This window comes from Notolepis coatsorum, assembly GCF_963971535.1.
Source record: "Notolepis coatsorum genome assembly, chromosome: 1".
Lineage (NCBI taxonomy): Eukaryota > Metazoa > Chordata > Actinopteri > Aulopiformes > Paralepididae > Notolepis > Notolepis coatsorum.
This window is the reverse complement of record NC_140165.1, coordinates 79885390-79909451: the sequence shown is the minus strand read 5'-3', so window position 1 is coordinate 79909451 and position 24062 is coordinate 79885390. Positions and strand designations below refer to the sequence as shown.

The window sequence follows — 24062 nt, the reverse complement described above, 5'->3', positions numbered from 1 at the left end:
GGAAAACGTCCAACTCAGAGGGACGTTCACCCAAACATCCCACCCCTGGCGCCGACACACAACTCGGTTGTCTAACAAAACAACCAGCAGCATTACTAACACCAGCGTTAATGCCTGATGACACAGAGCCTACCTGTGTACGAGTCGCCTCGATAGCCAAACCTCGCACGCTGTCCCTCGATCTGCTGCCAAGAGACGAGGAAACACCAGAATAGACCCGACGTGTCGGTGGAACATGCCGCGAAGATTCCAGGGGTTGGCAAATCTCCGGTAAGCACTCAACATTGCGCAATTTCTCTAAACTTTTCATAACACTGGATTCACAGGGTGCAAGCATCCGCCATGATGGAAACGAAATAGAGGAAGGGCGAGTGGCGACCACACCTAGTGCTTTATAGTACGTCACTAGGGCGGGGCCTGGTCAGATGCTGGGTGCATTTGTTTATTCGTTTAATGAAGTACAGTAGGTACTGGAGATGAGGTACATCTCGATGGCAAAGAGCAGGACGCGATTTGCCAGTACGACTATATAACCCTTTCACTGCCACACAACAGCAGGTTAACCCGTTCACTGCCACACTACAGAAGGTTAACCCTTTACTATCACACTACCGACGGTAACCGTCTGTAGTGTGATAATAAAGGGTTAACCTTTTGTAGTGTGGCAGTGAAAGGGTTAAGCAACAAGCCGAGTGTCATTCCGCTCCATTGTACTGAGTGATGGCAGACGTCTCTAAGGCAGATATCTCCCAAACGAAATGAATCACACTGAAACTATATATGGATGAATAGATATTACTCCGGTTAATAAGGGGGGAACATTCCTCTCTTCCCGTCATTATGAGTCAAAGCGGCCTCCACACAGACACTGTACCACAGATACAGGCTCATCGTGTCAGTTAGGTTCCAGCTCTGTTACTCACAGAGATTCATCTTTGTAAAAGCAAACAGCAGGATGTTAGAGATACACACGCTACGCACACATTCACACAAACACACAAACACACACACAAACACACACACATGCACACACACACACACGCACACACGCACACACACACGCACACGCGGTACACACACATTCACACACACAGAGTGTTGGCCTTTGGTCTCTTGTTGGGTTGAGAAATGTTCCCAACAGGGATTTACACACATGCTTAGATATGCAGCAACATGCACGCAAATACACACGCACGCAAGCATCACGCAACGGTACAATCTGTCTCTCCCTCTCTCTCTCTTTCTCCCTCTTTCTCCCTCTTTCTCCCTCCCTCCATCCCTTTCTCTGGTTCTCCCTCTCTCCCTCTCTCCCTCCCTCCCTTTCTCTCTCTCCCTCTCTCCCTCTCTCCCACTCTCCCTCCCTCCCTTTCTCTGTCTCTCCCTCTCTCTCTCTCTCAGTGTCTCTCACCCTGAGAGATTACGCATGGAATTTGGCATGGAGGTTGTGTGTGTGTGTGTGTGTGTGTGTGTGTGTGTGTGTGTGTGTGTGTGTGTGTGTGTGTGTGTGTGTGTGTGTGTGTGTGTGTGTGTGTGTGTGTGTGTGTGTGTGTGTGTGTGTGTGTGTGTGTGTGTGTGTGTGTGTGTGTGTGTGTGTGTGTGTGTGTGTGTGTGTGTGTGTGTGCGCGGTGAAGTGAGACAATTACCTACATGGAAGATTAACCTAAGAGAGGGGGGAGAGAGAGAGAGGTGAGATTGAATGTATCTATGTACAGTATGTATGTTTGATTGATTGATTGAAAACTTTATTAACAGATTGCAGAATGGGTACAATACAGTACATCTCAATACACACAATTGTTAAGGGGATGCAGACCAGAGAAAGACTTTCGTCTTGTTTACATCAGGGTCCCCCATTTTCAATTAATCAGGAGATGAATGAATCAGATGTATAAAGGAAGTAATCATGAACTCATGAATCTGAAACTGAACAGGTTCTCAGCTGCGACCAGCAGCTCTATAACTCGTTATGACTCTATAACTAGTTTGTTGGTTGGAGGCTGGAATTTGGCATGGAGGTTGTGTGTGTGTGTGTGTGTGTGTGTGTGTGTGTGTGTGTGTGTGTGTGTGTGTGTGTGTGTGTGTGTGTGTGTGTGTGTGTGTGTGTGTGTGTGTGTGTGTGTGTGTGTGTGTGTGTGTGTGTGTGTGTGTGTGTGTGTGTGTGTGTGTGTGTGTGTGTGTGTGTGTGTGTGTGTGTGTGTGTGTGTGTGTGTGTGTGTGTGTGTGTGTGTGTGTGTGTGTGTGTGTGTGTGTGTGTGTGTGTGTGTGTGTGTGTGTGTGTGTGTGTGTGTGTGTGTGTGCGTGCGTGCGTGCGTGCGTGTGTGTGAATGCATGCATAATGTGGTCGCAGCTATTGCGGATTTGTTTAAAACACAACAGTGTAAATCTTATTGTGGACATTTCTAGCTTAACAAGACGTTCTCCTATAATTATAAAAACACTTACTTCATATAAGTTGAGTCCCTTTGGAGAACAGCGGAGTACAAGTACAAGTTCAAGTTCAAGTTCCTTTTATTGCCACACCGGTGGAACATTACCATCTCTCTCTCTCTCTCTCTCTCTCTCTCCCTCTCTCTCTCTCTCTCTTTCTTTCTCTCTCTCTCTCTCTGTCTCTCTCCCTGTCTCTCTCTCTCTCCATCTCTCCCTATCACTCTCTATCACTCTCTTTCAGGCCTGGAAGAAGCGTTGGTTTGTGTTAAGGAGCGGGAGGCTGACAGGAGATCCAGATGTTTTAGAATATTACAAACATCACAACTCACGCAAACCAATAAAAACCATCAACCTCAACCTCTGTGAACAGGTAATACAGACAGACAGACAGACAGACAGACAGACAGACAGACAGACAGACAGACAGACAGACAGGCAGACAGACAGACAGACAGACAGACAGACAGACAGACAGACAGACAGACAGACAGACAGACAGACAGACAGACAGACAGACAGACAGACAGACAGACAGACAGACAGACAGACAGACATATACATAGATAGATAGCCTAATGAGATGAAGAATATACAATTAATTAAAATATTTCTCTCTTTACCTTTCTTTCTTTCTCTCTACCCCCTCCTCTCTCTCTCCCCTCCCCCTCTCTCTCTCTCTCTCTCTCTCTCTCCCCCTCCTCTCTCTCTCTCTCTCTCTCTCTCTATCTCTCTCATCCCCCCATCCTCTCTCTGTCTCTCTGTCTCTCTCTCTCTCTCTCTCTCTCTCTCTCTCTCTCTCTCTCTCTCTCTCTCTCTCTCTCTCTCTCTCTCTCTCTCTCTCTCTCTCTCTCTCTCTCTCTCTCATTCTCTCTCTCCAGGTGGATGCAGGCCTGTCTTTCACTAAGAAGGACTTGGAGTCTAGTTTTGTGTTTGATCTAAAGACGCAGGAGAGAGTCTGGTATCTGGTCTCAGAGTCTGAGGAGGACATGAACAGATGGGTCTCTAACATCTGCCAACTATGTGGCTTCAACCCTACTGAAGATAGTAGGTAGAGGGAAGGAGGGAGAGAGGGATGGAGGGAGAGAGGGAGGAGGAGAGAGGGAGGGAGAGCGGGCAGGAGGGAGAGAGGGAGGGAGGGAGAGAGGGAGGGAGGAGAGAGGGAGGGAGAGAGGGAGGAGGAGCGTGGGAGGGAGATAGGGAGGAGATAGGGATGGAGGGAGAGAGGGAGGAGGAGGGAGAGATGGAGGAGAAGAGATGAATGGAGGGAGAGAGGGAGGATAGATGGATGGAGGGAGAGAGAGGGAGGGATGGAGAGAGGGATGGAGGGAGATAGGAAGAGGGAGGGAGAGAGGGAGAGAAGAAGGAGGGATGGAGAGAGGTAGGGAGGAAGAGAGGGATGGAGAGATGGAGGGATGGAGAGAGAGAGAGGGATAGAGAGGAGGAGAGAGGGAGGAAGAGAGAGGGAGGGATGGAGAGAAGGAGATATGAGATAGAGAGAAATGGAGAGAGAGAGAGGGAGGAAGAGAGGGATGGAGGGAGGTAGGGAGGGGAGAGGGAGGGGGTAGGTAGAGAGGCGGCAGGGTGGGGTGGAGGGAAAGGGAGAGAGGTAGGGAGGGCGGAGGGATGGAGGAGGGGAGGGATAACATGTCATCAGAACAATACAATTTTGTTTTTTAATAGTTATTATTATTATTATTATTATTATTATTATTATTATTATTATTATTATTATTATTATATTAGTTATTATTATCGATTAGTATTACAATCCTCATATAACTCTATATAATATAAATTATTTTCCCAGTTCCGGTATCCATCACCATGACAACCACCTCTGGCCACGCCCCGGTCTCAACAGCAACGGGCTCTGTCCTGCCCCCTTCCGACCCTGTGAGACCGCTGGAGAGAAAAAGCAGCACAGAGCAAGATTACCTGTGGCTAGCACACTGTCAGAGCAGGTACACACACACACACACACACACACACACACACACACACACACACACACACACACACACACACACACACACACACACACACAGGCGTCATTCATCAATTCACAGTGCACACAAAGTAGGTTTCAGTGAGGCTCAGACTGTTAGCATAATGGCTTGTTTCCCCATCGTTAATGTTAGCATTGTGGCTAGCGAAATGTAGCCTGCCCAACAGCCATGCTGTTCCCTTGTCTTTCCCTTGAGACAAGAGAAGCCATTTTGTTTTTGCACTACGTACAGAGCGCCACATCGTGTTGGACCAAAGTAGTTTATAAAACGTTAGCTTAGCTGATGCTGCTGCAGGTAAGGCAACTGTTAGCTTGGCTGGCTAACGTCACCAACAAATGTTTTCAAACAGCCACAATACTGTACCGTTAATGTTTGTTTGAGTGAATATGTATGCAGGGGTGACACCGTCTCAGGAGGTAGAGCGGTCGGTTAGTAATTAGAAGGTTAGGGTTATTGAACTGCTGCGGTCAGGCAAGCGATACCGGAGTCTTAAGGCAAGCACAGAAAGACTCAGAAGAAGCTTCTATCCCCAGGCCATCAGGCTGCTAAACGAACAATAATCGCTAAACGAACAATAATCATTATGCAACAACCATCAAATGCACACAGCACACACACCCACACGCACACACTCACTCAAACAAACAACACACTGCAGCACCCACTCTCCACACTTTAGATCACACAAACACACTTACACTTTATATTTATTGATAAAGGATTTGCACTACAACTCGTACACCTACTGTGAATTGTACCTAAATTGCACCTCGTCCCATTTCTCCATTTCTGCCTTGCACTATATAGTATTATATATTAGTACACTGCACAGTATTGTATATTGTATGGTAACTATGTCTATTCTGCATCGAACATTGTACATATGTCTAAACTGAACACTGTGACCTCATTTTTTTACTTCTAATTTTACTATGTTATTTTATTTCATACTTATCTTGTCTTGCACAGTCTCTGGAGCGCAACAGTAAGAAGCATTTTGTATAAAAGTATTCTGTACTTCTGTATGACAACTATTAAAGAAACTTGAAAACTTGAAACTTGAACAGTGTCTCAGGAGGTAGAGCAGTCATCTGGTAATTAGAAGGTTAGGGTTAACAGTGTCTCAGGAGGTAGAGCAGTCATCTGGTAATTAGAAGGTTAGGGTTAACAGTGTCTCAGGAGGTAGAGCAGTCATCTGGTAATTAGAAGGTTAGGGTTAACAGTGTCTCAGGAGGTAGAGCAGTCATCTGGTAATTAGAAGGTTAGGGTTAGCAGTGTCTCAGGAGGTAGAGCAGTCATCTGGTAAACAGAAAATTAGGGTTAGCAGTAGGTAGAGCAGTCGTCCGGTAATCAGAAGGTTCCCAGTCCGATTCTGGCTCCTACCGGTATTGTGTCAAAGTGTCCTTGAGCAAGACACTGAACCCCTAACCGCTCCCGATGAGCAGGTTGGCACCTTGCATGGTTGACACTGTGAATGGGTGAATGTGAGGCATAAGTTGTAAAGCGCTTTGGATATATATTCCAAAATATATATTCAAAATATTTTGAACATATAAATGCAGTCCATTTACCCGATGAATACAAGCCACAAACATTTTACATTTGGCTTGCAGACAGGAACAATTCCAAACAAAAGAGTGATGTGAACACAGTGAAAATGCCAACAAATGAATCTACACACTAACATATCCTAGCTTGGTTTGAATATGGCAACAAGAAGACACAATTGTCAAGTTTGAATGTGGCAACAATACGATTGGTTATCCGTAGTGAAAAAGACAGTGGCCTAATAGGTACATTTACATTTAGTCATTTAGCTGACGCTTTTATCCAAAGCGACTTACATGTTCTGTATGACAAGCCATCAGGAAGGGCACAACTCTATCAGCTGAGCAACAATGTTCGTTAGTTAGGGTTAGATTAGTTAGGGTTAGATTTTTTTTTTTTTTTTTTTTTTTTTTTCAGATAATGGTTGAAGAAGTGCGTCTTTAGTTGACGGCGAAAGATTGGACGTGTTTCGGCTGTCCTAACTGGGGTGGGTAGTTCATTAGTAGTATCGCCCTCTTGTGTTCAAATGGTGTAACTTCATACTGACTACCTATTGCAATGGACAAACAACAAGAGCAACGATGCGAATTAATTTAAATAAAATAGTTGTCGGTGACCGGTGTGAAAAATATTCAAGTCAGCAGGCAATATCAGGCTGACCGGCCCACTAGTATGTGAGATTAACTACGGATAGACAGACAGACAGACAGACAGACAGACAGACAGACAGACAGACAGACAGACAGACAGACAGACAGACAGACAGACAGACAGACAGACAGACAGACAGACAGACAGACAGACAGACAGACAGACAGACAGACAGACAGACAGACAGACAGACAGACAGACAGACAGGGCGGACGGACGGACGGACGGACTGACTGACTGACTGACTGACTGACTGACTGACTGACTGACTGACTCTCTCTCTCTCTCTCTCTCTCTCTCTCTCTCTCTCTCTCTCTCTCTCAAAACTCATATTTTTATACATAAACAGATTGTTTTTAGTAATACTGGTGCATGAGCATTACACTAGAGGTTCCAGTAATAGGCAGCTTGAATTGCCAGGTCCTAAAACCAACGCTTTGAGGAGATCTTTTATTTTTAGAGCATTAACTCTTTGGATTAACTTTTTAAAAGAATCTTAAATTGTATTTAACACTGTAAAGTATTTTGTTTTGTTTGTTTTGTTTTCTGTTTCTGTGCTTGCATGTAATTTTAGCCATCTTAATTGTTCATTTCATTATGCATTGTGTGTTGAGTACTGACTTTTAATAATTTAGTTTTTGCAATAATAATTGTTTTTGTATGTTTTTTTTGTGTGGACCCCAGGAAGACTAGCTGGTTGCTATAGCACCAGCTAATGGGGATCCTTAATAAAATAAAATAAAATAAAATCTCTCTCTCTCTCTCTCTCTCTCTCTCTCTCTCTCTCTCTCTCTCTCTCTCTCTCTCTCTCTCTCTCTCTCTCTCTCTCTCTCTCTGCAGACCTCCTCTCGGCTCGTCCACCTCCACAGACATCGACTTCAATGACAGGTCTCCTCCCACCCCCTCCTCCTCCTCCTCCTCCTCTTCCCCTTCCTCCCTTGCTAACGGCCTCCCTCTTCCTCCTCCTCACCCACTCTGCTCCTCTGGCTCCGCCCCCTGGAACATTACCTCAACGAACCCTCACTCTCTCAGCCAATCACTGGACTCCACCGCGACCCCCAACCTCAAAAGGGTCGGGTTTCACTCCAACTGCTCCCCCCATCCCCGAAAGCACTCCCTGGACATCCAGCCTGTGGCAATCACGCTCTGCAGTGATGTGCACACACTCCCCAACGCACACACACTCCCTAACGGACACACACTCCCCAACGCACACACACTCCCCAACGCACACACACTCCCCAACGCACACACCAACAGCAGCTACCAAATCCCTCGTCCTGTCGGCAGCAACCCCCACGCCCATCGCAGGCCCTCCTTCATCCCCAGCACAGACTCCTTGACCCAGGCAGAGACCCTGGCCTCCACCTCTACACCACCTCCAAGGCCACCCAAACCTCCAGTGGTGTCTGCTGCTCCTGCTGCTGCTGTAGGCCAGGGAGAGGGCTCAAACCAGGGCATGACCCCTCCCACACTGCCCCCGTCCATCTCAGAGCTGGAGGGGAGGGATGGGGGGCTGATGGGGAGATGGGAGAAGGAGGAGAGGAGTGGAGGCTGGGATGGGCTGAGAGTTCCCAGGAGCAACACTATGGACGCGGGGTGCAGGTCGCTGTACTCAGGTGAGGGAGAGGAACCTCTACTGCAGGCTTTATCTATCCATCTATCTATCTATCTATCTATCTATCTATCTATCTATCTATCTATCTATCTATCTATCTATCTATCTATCTATCTATCTATCTATCTATCTATCTATCTATCTATCTATCTATCTATCTATCTATCTATCTATCTATCTATCTATCTATCTATCTATCTATCTAATATATATATATATATATATATATATATATATATATATATATATATATATATATATATATATATATATATATATATATTAAGGCTGTCAAATATATCGCGTTAATATCGCGTTAACTCCCGATTCTATTAATGCCACTAATTTTTTTAACTCAAGATTAACTAAAAAAAAACTAGTGACAATAAAACGTCAATAACACACATTTAGTTGTTTATTTTACATCATTTTGCCTTATTGCATCCATAAATGTGCACATATTTAATGGGGAAGTGCCTCATTTGCACATATAAACATAAATTTCAGAAAACTTGCAATATATTTTTTCTTAGTTTATATGTACATAACAAATTGGGAAAGTTTCATAGTGATATCTATTCAAATATGTTTTGCCTATTAGGGGGTACTACACTGTACTACACTGTTTGTAGCCTGTGTGTAGTTCTGTTCAGTTCAATAACATCATTATTATTATTATTATTCAGTTATCAAACATGTGTTTAGGTTGTCTATTACTAATGGTTTGATTAGGTATTGTGTTTGTAAATAACTGTTTTAAAAAAAAAAGTATGGCATTTTACAATACAGAACTTTGAAGGCGTTTCCCCAAAAATGAGTTTTAAGAGTTTTTCCTCATACTCTGAGCCAGAAATCTCCACTTCAGTAGCACTCACATACACCAAACCCTCCAGTTCTATTCATATCTATGTTCTGAAGGTATTTACAGAAGGGTTTGTTGATATCGCATTCATACCCTGATTTATATCACATTTTATTCCTAAAAACATGGCGAAATATGGAATTTTACCATAAAAATGGACTGAATGGAGTATTTTCTGATTTATGGAGTGATAAAAAGAGATATCCAAAATCCCCTCTGTAATAACCTTTGGCTCTAATATGTCAACAAAATGAAACTATAATTTTGAAAATGGCTTTATCCAATGTTCAGATTTCTGTCCTGGAATTATATGCAAATTAGTGCATATTTAAGTAGATCGTGCCTCATTTGCATATTTAAACATACAATTTCAGAAAACTTGTAATACAAAAAAGTCTTGTCTTAATATAAGTAATCAACTGGGGAAGTTTCATTGTGATATCTATTAGTAAAAAAATGTACCCTATTCACCTGCAGTGTCTCCCCTTAAGGTGTAAAAAATAAAAATTTGATTAATTTGCGATTAATCGCGAGTTAACTATGGACAATCATGCGATTAATCGAGTTAAATATTTTAATCGTTTGACAGCACTAATATATATATATATATATATATATATTTATCTATCTAATATCTATCTATATAATATCTATCTATCTATATATATGTCTGTCTGTCTGTCTGTCTGTCTGTCTGTCTGTCTGTCTGTCTGTCTGTCTGTCTGTCTGTCTGTCTGTCTGTCTGTCTGTCTGTCTGTCTGTCTGTCTGTCTGTTTGTCTGTCTAGGAGGTGAATTGTATGCTGTTCCCAGGTCTCTTTCTGACAGAGCCAGTATGTTTGAGTTCAGCGAGCGTTTCAACAGTTACTTTGTAAGTCAACCACTTAAAGCTCAGAATTATTTCATATGCTGATTATAAAGTGAAGATTCTCCATGAAGGACTTTCTCATGAACATGTTATGTTAATATTCTCTCTCTCTCTCTCTCTCTCTCTCTCTCTCTCTCTCTCTCTCTCTCTCTCTCTCTCTCTCTCTCTCTCTCTCTCTCTCTCTCTCCCTGTGTCTCTCCCTGTGTCTCTCCCTGTATCTCTACCAGATAAAGAAAGGCATGGTACCTCTGGGCAGTGTATATTGTGAGGATGGTGATGTGGATGAGAACTACATGCCCATGAGTGCCGCCACCACAGAGCCTCCTCTGGCGCCACCCGCTGGCCACACGCAGCAGCACACTGTGAGGTATGGATCTGTGTGCACGTTGGATCTGTAGATGGAACTTTCACAACAACATTATAAATCAGAATATAGATCTGGGCCCTGTTTCATGTACGTGGTTCAACTAAGTCGATCAAGATGTCCATTATCCAGCTTCAGTTAACCCGATGTTCGAAGCCGGGATTTTCCTGTTTCACAAAGGTGGATTCAGTCTCGTTAACTCAAGGCAGACTTGCGAGTCAGGCTAAATGCGCGCGGCCGTTTTAGGTGAAAAGCCAGCACGTATCGATGGCAGAGACCCTGATTCTCAACGGCATTGATTGATTAATTGATTTAAGACTTTATTGACAGATTGCAATACGGCTCAATCGCCTCGCCGACAAGTTAAATGCGTTATCTATAGGCTAATTCTAAGTCCCTCATTACCTCAATCAATCAGATTATATTTCTTTAAACTTGCCTGCTGGATTGAATAATCAAATGAGATCTTGCTAGCGAAAAAAATTAGTTAACTGTTATACAGAATTACGATACGGCCCTCTTGCCCATTGATTGATGTATAGTCAATCTTTAACTTATCTCCAATGTGGTCTAACGGGTTGTTGTTTTGACTTTCACACGGACGACCGGGGTTCAAGACCCTAGTCGTCTCCTTTTTTTTGCAATATAGGAATAATTCAATTTGGTGCACGTTGAGAGCTATATAAAGAATGACATCCTCAATGCATGTAGATTTATAATATTTTAACTTAAAACCAGGCTACTTTGGCGTATAATCATTAATATTATATTCAAAAAAATCATATTGGAAACACCGGGATTTGAAACCGGGTCGCAAGGTTGGCAGGCTTGAGCACTACCGCTGGGCCACTGTGCCAGATGGGATAAATTCATTGTTTATACATTAATGAACGAGAGACCCGTGTTTAGAATATTCCTTATTTTGAATGAAGTTTTATTTCTTTATCCTCATTCATTCATGTGACGTCAACGGCTCATTCAATTTCTCAAATCCGTCAAACAGCGCATCTCATCAGACATCTTAATCCCAGTTACAATTAAAATAACCACATTTTTGTGTACATCGCACGAGCGAGCGCCACCGTCGCCACGGTATATATAACGTGCATTATTTAGGACAAAGTGAATTTAATATCAGCATTTTGGGTCTATTTTACATTTCAAAAGCCCCCTCTGGAAGAATGGAGCACAAAAACGTAATTCAGAATGGTATAATGCAGATCGTAGACTATGGGAATAGTTTCAGGAAACGAGCTGTCACTTCTTTGCGGGGGCGTGGCTCTGCGTGATCGGGCTAACTTGAACTTGAACTCTGCTTTCGAGCAGGCTCAAACTTTTGGATCTGTTGGCATGGTGATCTGGAAAATCCACGTACATGAAACCGGAAAGTCCGGCTAACCCAGTTATTCAGCTAAAGTTATCCGGCTAACTCAGTTATCCAGGTACATGGAACGGGGCCCTGTTCTACTCCAGTGTTTACAAACATTACCAACATAAACAACATGTAAATACAGCGAACAACAATTCCTGGTGCTATAGATAACATTTGTATGTAGAGTAATCATCTTTTAAAACATTAAAACATAAATACATGTACAGAGCTTTCATTACAAAAATGTTTATTGATGAATGAATTTATCATTTAAAATCTTTTGGCGGATCCAAAATGTATGTTGTTGTTTACATGTTGCAGGCATGTATCCCTTCCCTACTTTCCATTTCCCCATGTGGAATGCCCCTGATTGGTGTATGCTGGTGCTCTAGTCCGACATCTAGTGGCTGCATGTTGTCTATAGCACCTTTAACAACTCATATTTAGCCGTTATCTAGTGCAGTGGTTCTCAGCCCTTTTCGTGTCAAGGACTTTGTCTCAGAGACCCTCATCTGAGAAGATATTAGTTGCTAGATATGATTCAGTCCAGAATTCCATAACTGTTTATACTGAAGGTGGGGAGATTATCTGGATCTGGATTATCAAACAAGAGGGTGCTGAGTCGTTACTAGGCTGTGTATGGGAGGCAAAAACATATCGTTAGCCTCATACGATATGCCTAACAAGTTTTTTACGAATTTTGGAAAAGAAGAAAAAACACATTTTCCAGCAAATGTGTAAGAGTTTTTCATTTATATTTTGAATATAAGTTCCACAAGGTGTATCAACAAGTTTGCAAAAATACAAAAACACAACAACCATTGCGTAACTAAATCAGGTGACTTTTAATTAACCTCTTAACCTGCGCCCCCAAAAGTGGCTATTTTAGTCGTTTCGTTTCGTTTTTGAGGACTGCATACTTTTTTTGCAAACCAAAACAACATACTTTATACTTATAGCACATGCATGAGCCTGGTCTCGTTTGAAAGATGACATTCTGAAGAAAATTCGCTTTTAGTGCTAACATAATAGAGTAACATGAGTCTTAACTTGAGTTGTAGAAAAACTTGTTACTCAAGTTTTTCTGTAGTAGTTAGTAGTCCAGAGGTAGTATTTCCCCAGAAGGTGGTATGGCTTTAAAAGCTCACGAGATCCATAGCCTGGGGCCTTATGTAGTACACGTCCAAATTTCATAAAGATCCATTCAGAATTGAGTGATTAGGAGTGATTTTGGTAAACTGTGTACAAAAGAAAAACTCTGTTTTCTCATAGACTTCAATTCATTCGGCTGTTTTTCTCTTCCTGTTTTCGCTCGTTCGTTTTTCACCTAGATCCCTGCTTTATACATCCCCAAGTGGGGTATCATTGGAAAGCCACACTCATTGGCTACAACCCTCCACAATCATTTTCGAGATTGCCAAATGATTGACGGAACTAGAGCCCCAAGAGTAAGGAGTGGTATTTTGCGCAATACCGTGTACTTTGCACAAGCAGCAAATACCGGCATGTAACTCGAGAACCGCTGAACGGATTTTGTCACCTGAAAGGGCTATCAACAGGCAACGAATAAGCCTTCAATTCGATATATATATATATATATATATATATATATATATATATATATATATATATAGAGAGAGAGAGAGAGAGAGAGAGAGAGAGAGAGAGAGAGAGAGAGAGAGAGAGAGAGAGAGAGAGAGAGAGAAAGAGGGAGAGAGAGAGCAGGATGATTAACCTTTTAACCTAAAGAAAAAACAGCAGACTGCTAGATCAGTGTTGTGTCATCTACGATACTTGCAGACTTATTTTTAAGTTCATAATCTATACAGGTACAATTATGATTGCATATCGCTATGAATGTGATGAAGGACTGTATTATTAACAATTATTGTGCCGCATGCCATGTTGCTCTCATTTTATTTTGTGTTGTAAATGCAGCGCACCCTTCCTTCACAAATCAAAATAATGGTTGTAGGTGCCTAAATGCCTAGTCTGGTAATTAAGAGTAATTTCAGTTAATAGAAAATCATTTGGACCTGTATTTCATGGTGTTTAAATAGATGGATAAATAGATAGATATTATTATTACAGAAGTTAAAATGTTAAGACAATCCATGTCTATCGGTAAGAATGATTTCTTTGTTGTTAGTTTGTTTCTTACGTGATATTTGGCTGATAGGCCGAGGGACTTTTAGTTTGACAGGATAACGGTGATGTCATTGATTTCTGTCAGGTGCGGCAGGGTGACAGCATTTGTTTAGAAAGAAAGAGGTCGTGACTTAGGCATTTTTTCCTCGTACATACATACATACATACATACATACATACATACATACATACATACATACATACATACATACATACATACATACATACATACATACATACATACATACATACATACATACATACATACATACATACATACATACATACATACATACATACACTAGGCAATTGTTATACTTATTCATGCGATCGCCGTCTGTGTATGTAACGTTAAAATGCACAAGTCACATGAGTGAGTTAGGCAGATGTGGATTTTTTAACGTAACAAGCGTTCTGATTGGCTGAGGACATAGGCACTAAGCCAGGGCGATGCAGCAGTGTGAGGAGAGTACAGTTAGGCAGAAATCTCAATTTGGCCAAAAAATTACTTAGGCAATTATCGTATGAGGCTAACAATTTGCAATAAATAAAGCCATTTGCAGCAATCTCCTGCAACTTAACACATTGGGTGCCGTTAGCGTAGACCTACGTTTCTGTTGCCCGACGGTTGAGTGCCGGAAACGTAGAACTACGTTTTTCTCACGGTATTTCTTTTAACACATTCCCGGCCATTGGGGGCCGTCTAATCTCACTCTATAAGGCCAGCATTTCAAAACAGACTTGCATTGTGCGTGAGGCTGTTTGTAGAGCAAAATCTATACTTTATTGTATTGCTATCTGTCCATTCTCATTGTCAATTGAGACCATAAACCGTCCCTTCAAAATGGCTTAAAGAAATAATATTTTCATCAATACGTTCTCATTTTATAGCCTCGTGAATATAAGCGTTATATGGGATTTGGTCTGGGATATTTCCTGGAAGGCGAGATACAGGGCGCTAAGCTAATAACATTAAATCGAACAGCGTTTCGGCACTACAGAAGCTAGAGCTAAAACTCAAAATGCATATTGTCAGTATTCATGGTCCACCATGAATGCATGAAAGGGGGGGTTGGGGGACGTCGTTTCTGATTATTGATTACCAATAACTGCGTTAGCCTCAGTAGCCACATTCGCTGATCGCCTGGTTGGCTATGATAACAAGGCCTGATCAGCATGTAATTTACGTGAGAAAGATCTTACCAGGGGCCAGTTGGATCCCCAAAAGGATTTCCCAGTTATCGATCGCCATCTGGTAGATCGATATGTCCATTGGCTGTCCTTTACTCAGGGGTTCCCAAAGTCGGGGTCGCGACCCACAGGAGGGTCGCAAGCCGTGGCGGGGGGGTCGCCAGATGATTTCAATTTTTTTTTTTTAATCCCAAAAAATAAAAAAAATAAAAAATTGGCAGTCAGGCCACTGAACTTAGAAGCAGGCCAGGACAGTGTTTCTAGTTGCAGCAGCGCAATAGTTAGATAACCTAGGTGGGGAACAACCAGGAGATAACTGCAACTCACACAAGTTGGAGAACTATCTCTCTCTCTCTCTCTCTCTCTCTTGCTCTCACACACACACACAAAAGGAGCCGCATGTGATTGGTGGAGGCGGGACCCTTACAAAAAACTGTTGTTGCTAATCATTGACACATGTTAGCCTGTAATAATCCCCTCCAGAAAAATCTACTTTGCATTTGATATATTGCAAATATATGCCATCACACACACTGGTATTTAAAGGGTTAGAATTATAAAATTAATGTGGTGTTTTGATCAGGGCTGAAGTTGAATAAAATATTGTATTATTTTCAATCTGACATTACAAAGAAAACTGAAAATCCATCAAAATCAGTGTTGTTGCTAATCATACATATGCTAGCCTGTTTTTTAACAATAATTTGTGCTGCCATCACAAACACTGGCATTTAAAGGGTACAAATAAAAAAATGCCTGCACCAGAATGCAGGAAATGAAGTCTTTGTAACAAGAAATGTCCTGGTGGGGAACCCCCAGACCCCCTGCTTAAAAAGTGGCCTGACTGGGGCTATATTTTTCACTATATTTCCTGGCCTGAATGATTTCCCCAGTCCGGCCCTGGTTAAAAGCCTCCAATGCTTATTAGTGTGTGTGCGTTTGAACGTGTGCATGTTTCAACCATACATTTCCATTTATATAAAAAAAAGAATTAATTATTTAATTTTTTTAACTTTTTTCCCCCTCCTATAATAGTGAGGGTCGCGGCTCTCTGACCCCGTTATTTTTGGGTCGTGGCCTGAAAAGTTTGGGAACCCCTGCTTTACTGCATAGTGAATTCGGCATCGCAAAAGGTATTCCAAGCTACAGGCTACACGTATAGATTCCAGCTAACAGTAAACTCCATTCAAAGTCAAAAAAAAGAAAGCACCGTTCTGCCACAGGGAACACTGCATTATTGAGACAGCGCCCCTACGAGGATCTGGCCGGTAATGCACTTTTCAGAATTCCAAGAGTGGGGTAAATCTGCAGTGCCGCTCGGTGACATTGAGTAGGTTATTAAAATGGAATAAAAGCCAAAACAACCTTTCCACGGACATGTCCGTGGTTGGCCCTCTACCGTTGGATCCGAAACACGGACATGTCCGTGGTTGGCCGGGAACCAGTTAATCGCTATTGCCATTCATAATTCAGCGGGGCACCTTGTGCATACTGTTTTGAGTGTGTCTGAGCTGGCAGACGGTCTTATACCGCCCTCTAACGCCTTTGGCCATTATTGCACTCCATTAGAAACGGGGTAGTTTCTTTTCTCTACCAAACTGTGGCGTGGGGCCGGGTCCTAAACAGTCCGGCAAAACACACGCTTGTAGGGTTGGTTTGGACAACTGACCCCGCCCGCCCATTGATGTGCAATGCCCAATAACGTCGGAGACAGGATCGCTGTGGATAACTGGAATGGCGATCAGATAATTGGATTATTTTTTTTGCATTACATCAGATACCAGGTAAGGACTCTATATATAAAATCTTGCATTGATCTGATATTTCTTTCTACCGCGATTGAAGCTATCTGTGTTTTATGTGTGTGGCTGTGTGCCGTTGGGTGCAGGAGGGGAGGGGGCGAGCGCCACGCTCCAGGGCACATTTCATGTATGCACGAGGAAGGATAATAATGATAATCTAGCGTTGATTTCAGCAAGATTCGATAATCAGGCAAAAAATGACAACGTGTTTATTGAATTACACAAAAATGCTGTTTTCGCGTATTTTTCCTGGAATTACTCAGAAGCACCCAAACTATATTCATATTCAAAACGGTATAAAACGGAAATGTACAGATGAAAAAATTATCTGTTTTTTGCACGTTGACTGGAAGCAACTCACTGACAATCGACGGCGTTATTAGACCCATAGCTATAATATAAAATATAGGTTTAGCTCTACAAACTACAACTACGTTTACATGGGGTTAATGGACGGCAAGGCCAGGTCACTTCCGGGAAGGGGCGTAGACCTCAAACATACAGTAATTTCAATAAAATAGCAAACACAAGGATACATTCCAAATAAGTTATACAATAAATAAATACACTGCACACAGTGTATAAGGTTGCACAATAGTTTAATGTAGTTTAATAGTTTAACAATATTTTAACGTTGAACACTAAAACACATGCACTCAAAAATGCACTAAATAAATTAAAATGTTACATGTAAAATCTCAACAGCTATTAATTATACCAGCTTGAATCTGGAAAGTTTAATCTTATTTAAAGATTTCTTTTTGGTTTGAACATTGCTCCAACACATCTTAATGTGGACATACTGACTCTCCGTCTCAAACAACTCTGTGATCAATTGTTTTTAGGACCAATCACCTGAACCGAGTGCAGCATCGCCTGCTGTGAGCTGCGTGTGTGAAGGTCAACTCCAGAGTTCAGAGTTCACGTCTGACAGTGTGTGAAGGTCAACTCCAGAGTTCAGAGTTCACGTCTGACAGTGTGTGAAGGTCAACTCCAGAGTTCAGAGTTCACGTCTGACAGTGTGTGAAGGTCAACTCCAGAGTTCAGAGTTCACGTCTGACAGTGTGTGAAGGTCAACTCCAGAGTTCAGAGTTCACGTCTGACAGTGTGTGAAGGTCAACTCCAGAGTTCAGAGTTCACGTCTGACAGTGTGTGAAGGTCAACTCCAGAGTTCAGAGTTCACGTCCGACAGTGTGTGAAGGTCAACTCCAGAGTTCAGAGTTCACGTCCGACAGTGTGTGAAGGTCAACTCCAGAGTTCAGAGTTCACGTCCGACAGTGTGTGAAGGTCAACTCCAGAGTTCAGAGTGCACGTCCGACAGTGAGCTACGTGTGTGAAGGTCAACTCCAGAGTTCAGAGTTCACGTCCGACAGTGACACTAATCCCTTCTGTGTTTCTACTCCTAGGCCCCCACCACCCCCTCCCTCTGCCCCCACACCCCCACCCTCCTCCACCCCTGACCCCGCCCCCTCCTCCACCTCTGACCCCGCCCTAGAGGACCCCAACTACGTCCCCATGACGGCCCTCCCCTGCACCCCCCCTCCCTCTAACCCCGCCTCCTCCCAGGGGGACCTGGGGAGACAAGTACCTCCGCCCGCCCACCTGGGCTTCCGTACCCCCCCCCTCTGCTCCCTCACCCCCCCGCTAGGAGGCAAGACTACTGCAGGAGACGGCCCCCAGCCCCCCCCAATACACCGCAACCTCAAACCACAGCGCAAAGGTCAGTGTGTGAGAGCGTATTCTGTATACTTGTGTGTGTGTGTGTGTGTGTGTGTGTGTGTGTGTGTGTGTGTGTGTGTGTGTGTGTGTGTGTGTGTGCGTGCGTGCGTGCGTGCGTGCGTGCGTGCGTGCGTGCGTGCGTGCGTGCGTGCGTGCGTGCGTGCGTGCGTGCGTGCGTGTGTGTGTGTGTGTGTGTGCGGGTGTGTGTGGGTGTGTGTGAGTGTGTGTGTGTGTGTGTATATGTATATGTGTGTGTGTGTGTGTGTGTGTGTGTGTGTGTGTGTGTATGTGTGTGTGTAGTGATACTTGCTGTGTGGCTAATATTAACGATAGGTTATGACTATAACCAAGTTCTGTTAGTTAGGGGCGATGCTTGGCATCACACTGCACTATCTCGCGTACGTGCACGCGTACTGAATAAACCACAAATGTACCTCTAATACCAGTATTAGTCTGACCACACCCCTCATCAGCTTACCTTCATAAGCAGGTGTGTGGTCACCTGCTCTCCTCCTTCCCAAGCTTTCACCACAAGGTGAGGACAAGGGCTGCAGCGGCCGTCTGATGCCAAGCATCGCCCCTAACTAACAGAACTTGGTTATAGTCATAACCTATCGTTCTGTATCGTTAGTGGCTTAGCTTGGCATCACACTGCACAAGGGAGGCCAAGCGGAGCCAATGGCTGACAAATACACCCCGCTGACAGCCCCCCCACAACCATCAGAACAGGGAGGGCCGAGCCCCCCCGACCCCCCCTAATGGCGGGTAGCCCCCCTATTAGGGACGTCACGGGAGGGCGACGGACCCGACCGTGCGAAGAGGCACTCAAGCAACTCAACGCACAGGGTGAGCAGACCGTGGCTTGACCCCACGACTACACACACGCACAACCCGCATGCCACCCGGGAACGAACGGAGGAACAACCTCGTTACTGCCCCCAGAATCACGGGGTCAAGGGCAAACCCAACCCCGTGGCAAGGCCGTAGCAGCGGAGCACGAAGGAAGACCCAGACCCACCAAAAGGACTGGACTCCCTAGAATGGGGGCCCGGAGAAGTCCATGATGCCAGCATCAAGACCCCACCAGGTGGGCACGTAGTGCCCCGCCCCCCACATCGCCAGCGTATTCGGACAAAGGCCCCTCAGTTACTGCACCTGGTATTCCCAGGCGGAATCCCATCCAAGTACTAACCAGGCCAGAACCTGCTTAGCTTCCGAGATCGGACGAGATCGGGCGTGTTCAAGTCGGTATGGCCGTAAGCCGAGCGGGCCCCGTCCCCCCAATAGTACACCGCCTGGCACACTGACCCTGCAGAACAGGCAGTCAGCATGGCCGTAAGCACACAAAAAAGGTTAACCAACGGAAGCAGGCAGCGCACCGGGGAAAAACCAGGCAACAGGCCGTTAACCCTAGCCTGGAGACTGCGGACGAGACAGGCGCCAGAGGGGACAGCTGAACACAGCCGCCCCGGCGGAAGGAGCGTAAGCTGGCGGTGTTGCATGACCAAGCCTCCATTTAACAACCCCCACCCAGAGGGGTCGAGGCAGAGAAGGCTGACACGATTGGCAGACGTCATGAACGTGCAGGGGCACCCTCAAACGGTGAACCCGGGAGTTGACACTGCTCCAACACACCAGGGAATCAACCACCTCGGTGTTACCCAATGCGGTGGTTGTTCCTATAACCCCTCAAGAAAAAACTCCAAAACACACCTGCGGGTATACACCGGCTATACCGCAGTACAAGTGTTTCAGTTTCCAAAAAGGGTTAACCCAGGCCTACGGGTCGCAAACATCACTTCGGACCGGGCCTGGCGGTACGGGAAGCACAGGGTCACCAGAGGAGGTCAAAAAACCACCCCCACAGGCCCCTCTTCGCCATGCGTGAGAGAAGAGCGAAAAATAATGGAGAACCAGCCCCTAAGCACACCGTACCTGGTATTCCCCGGCGGTCTCCCAACCAAGTACTAACCAGGACCAACCTGTGTAGCGGCCGAGATCCGACGAGATTGAGCGCGTACAGAATGGCATGGCTGTAAGCCATGACGACAGTGCTGAGTAAAAACATACCCAACCAGGGTCTCCATAGCGCTTAACCCTGTGACACCCAGACCGACCTGGCATTTTTCCCCCTGAAAAAAGCCCAAGTCCCTCAGGGTACCAGAACAGCAGATCTGCATCCCCGGCGGACAACGGGTTCAACTGATCTGGACCAGCGTGACCAGAACCAGTCCCGTGCCCTAACCACGCCGACATGCCTACTCCAGGAGAAGGGCAGATATGCGTGTTGATCTTAACATGAAAAGAAGGCGCCACCCAGACGTTCGGACGAACCGCGCCTGGTGGCCCACCCCAAGGGCGTGAGACCCCACTACATATGTTCAGATCCATCCCGTCATCATCCCCCAGACATGAACGAGAATCCGTCGACAACCCACCCAGGTCATGGGATGTGGTCGTCGGAAGAGGAAAAACCACCATCTCAGTTGCTTTATAAAAACGCTGTTTCAACCACAAGCAACCAAGGCGTGCCAGTCAATCGCCTGTTTACAGCGAGCTAGCACTATACGTGCGTCGGGACACACCCCCATCAATGAACAGGCTATTTAGACCTGTCATTGAATCCCCAAGGCGCCCAGGGGAACGACAAGAGGGGTGTGACACTCCCTAACTCCAACACTTCTGGAATAGAAAGAAGGAAGCATCAACAGTATGTATCCCAGTCTACACAGCCGGGGTAAAAAATGTTCACATTTTTACATCCCACCACCCTCCCATAGGAAAGAGACGGGGATCCCCAGAGAGACTTCCCACGCGAGCTGTACAGATTGAAAAGAATATATTGCACCTTGAGCCATGTAAAAAACTGGTTTTAGGGCCTCCGGGAAGAGGCACTGAACCCATACACACTCAATAAACGAATTGAATCGAATATACATACAATAGAAAAGGACCCTTCTAGAGGGTCCACTCACTTTGACAATCTGAGGAGGAAGGCTCTGTACTCTGATGGAGGCTTCCTCACATGGAAGAAGGAGTCCGAACTCACAGAAGGCCTGAACAGGCGCTTGGTGAGGAGGAGCCCTGACCACCCCCCCTGAAAACAGATCCATCACATGGACCTGAACAGCACACGGAAGTCCTACCAACAGAGACGCGCACGGTGACGTACTCTATGGCGGGGGAATTCCTGCGGTGCACACGCCCAATATACCAGGCCGTGGGACCAGGAACTCCCTCCCCCCCCCCCCCCCCCCCCCCCCGTAACGTGCCGAACCGCCACGTGACGGGAACCTTGAAGGACAGGGGGTGTACCCCTGACCGACAGAACAATGGGGAGAGGAAAGGTTACCAGTTCACCCCTTTACGACCCCACACCCATGATACGACGTAACGACAAAAAGAGAATATGACACAGTCATAGTCAGCTCTATGAAGCGTTTCACAGCTCCACACAGCGCATGAGCTAACCTGCTATCTGATTTTTACTAAGGAAAAACACAGAATAGAGAGGGCTCTAAGAACCCCGGTCCAACATACACATGTGCTTCTGTGGCCAGTACAACCCAGTTGTAGGTCACATGACACACACAACCCATCATCACCTACAAAAAATGGCAAAAACACTCAACAGAGGAACGCCGTTTTTTTCACAATGAGATAATACATCATTCTTGATTAGTATCGACCACAGGCCTTGCTAAGCACACATGACAGCAACCAAACCAATTTCCCTTTAGGAAATAAGTTTCTCCAGCAGATTTAGCACAACCTCAGCAATCAAGCTAAGAGTTACATCGTATCCCTACCACACAAAAGACACAATTAATGCACAACATGTCTGATAGGAGGTGATAAAGTCCCCAGGGAACCGGGGGGAAAACACAATCCTCCTATTTTACCCTCAATACGGCCAGTTAAAACAGGAAAACCTGTTAATGTGTGAACACACTGTTCATTGTCATTACAGTCTGAGAAAGAACATTCTTTTACTCACTTGTCACCAAGCATAGCTTCATAGGTTAGTTGCCTTAGTAGTGAGTACACGGTACACATAAACACCATGATGTTTCTCACACAACAACCAGATCAATACATCACGATCTGCACGGAGAAGCTAACTGCCAGTGACAAAACAGCTCACACATAACCCGCAACGTATCCTAAATGCATTGCAACAACACACGTTTTTGGGAAAAAACACCGTTATTCACAATACATTTAGCAAAGTAAAACCAGAAGACGTGTTATGAGGTCTGGTCAACCCCGTTCCTACCCGGAACGCAGATCAGCGAAGTGCAGTCACAGACACCGTAGAACACAGCCGTCCTGTGTTGTTCGATCCGGGCAGCGTCGCCGCTCCAACCAGTCGCTACAGTCCTCTTTGTTGACGCAATCCCCGTCCAGGCTCAGGGCAGGGTCGACGAAACATCCCTGTCAAGGATGACGTCGCGGTCAAGAGTGTAAAACATGTTAAAATCAAAGCACGTTCAACAGAATAGCATCAAGCTAACTGCGATCAGAAGCGAGCTCCCGGCGGCGCGCGAGAAGCTAAGCTACCCCGCGCCAGCCATGGCCATAGCAGCAAGCTAACGTTACCTAGCGACCACGACATGCTAGCCCCGCAGCAAACAGCTGACTGGCTAATAGTAGGCCTTAAGCAGGCCATGCAGCGATCCAGCAGGCTAACGCAGCAGTTAACAGCTGACTGGCTAACCGTAAGCTATGAACATGTAACAATGACATAACACTCACCCAGACAGGCCGCCGTTCTGAACCTCTCCTCACTTTTTAAGAGAAAAGAGAAAAACCAGATGTCAACACCGCTTCACAACGGCGACTTTACCACATCCGGCGGAATCAGCACAGCCCAACTGGCCCTGTGTAGCTGACTTTTGAACATGAATCTGCCGCTATCGCACATTACATGCACATATCCCCTCGTGAAGGAATCTCTCCATTTGGATATGAAAGATGGGGCCTTAACACGGTGACAGAGAGAATCCACTCGTCCAGGAACACACAGGGATCACCAGTGTCAATGGTCGCGGCCCACTAGTTAAAACTATAATGGTCTCCAGACCAAGGCCTTCTGTCGCCTAGGCGGCTAAACAAAGGACCCTAGCTGGGGCCGGTTTCCATAAACTTTGTCAAGTAGCCCCCATAGCACTAACAGACAAGTGGAGCCCGCCAGCAAACACTACTCACCCAACCTGGAACGCACCGCTTCTCACAACAGCGGCATGTCCGACAGTTCAGCTGTGGCCTGACAGGTTTCACCCCAACAAACACAGCAAGGAACTGCAGTTGAGAAGCATGCAGCGGCGTGCTCCCAATACGAAAACCGGTGGAGGGTTTTTAGAATGATCATCATCTTCTAGACACTCCAGTACGAAGACAATATCGCCGTATTTTCTCGAAAATAGTGAGAGAGAAAATAAAGATATGATGTCAACGTATCCTTGTTTCCCAAGCTGTTCCTAATCCA

General features: G+C 45.1%; 1 protein-coding gene across 1 annotated transcript in view; it reads left to right on the top strand.

Moving 5' to 3' along the window:
- The window catches only part of LOC311239142 (GRB2-associated-binding protein 1-like), a gene marked incomplete at its 5' end in the record, with an annotated part of 37606 nt that overhangs the window by 8735 nt on the left and 4809 nt on the right, over positions 1-24062 (top strand). The window contains 7 exon segments of the mRNA XM_084327398.1: positions 2669-2797; positions 3306-3471; positions 4235-4388; positions 7473-8251; positions 9899-9981; positions 10206-10345; positions 18262-18575. Of these exon segments, the coding sequence (XP_084183524.1) occupies positions 2669-2797; positions 3306-3471; positions 4235-4388; positions 7473-8251; positions 9899-9981; positions 10206-10345; positions 18262-18575 (1765 nt within the window).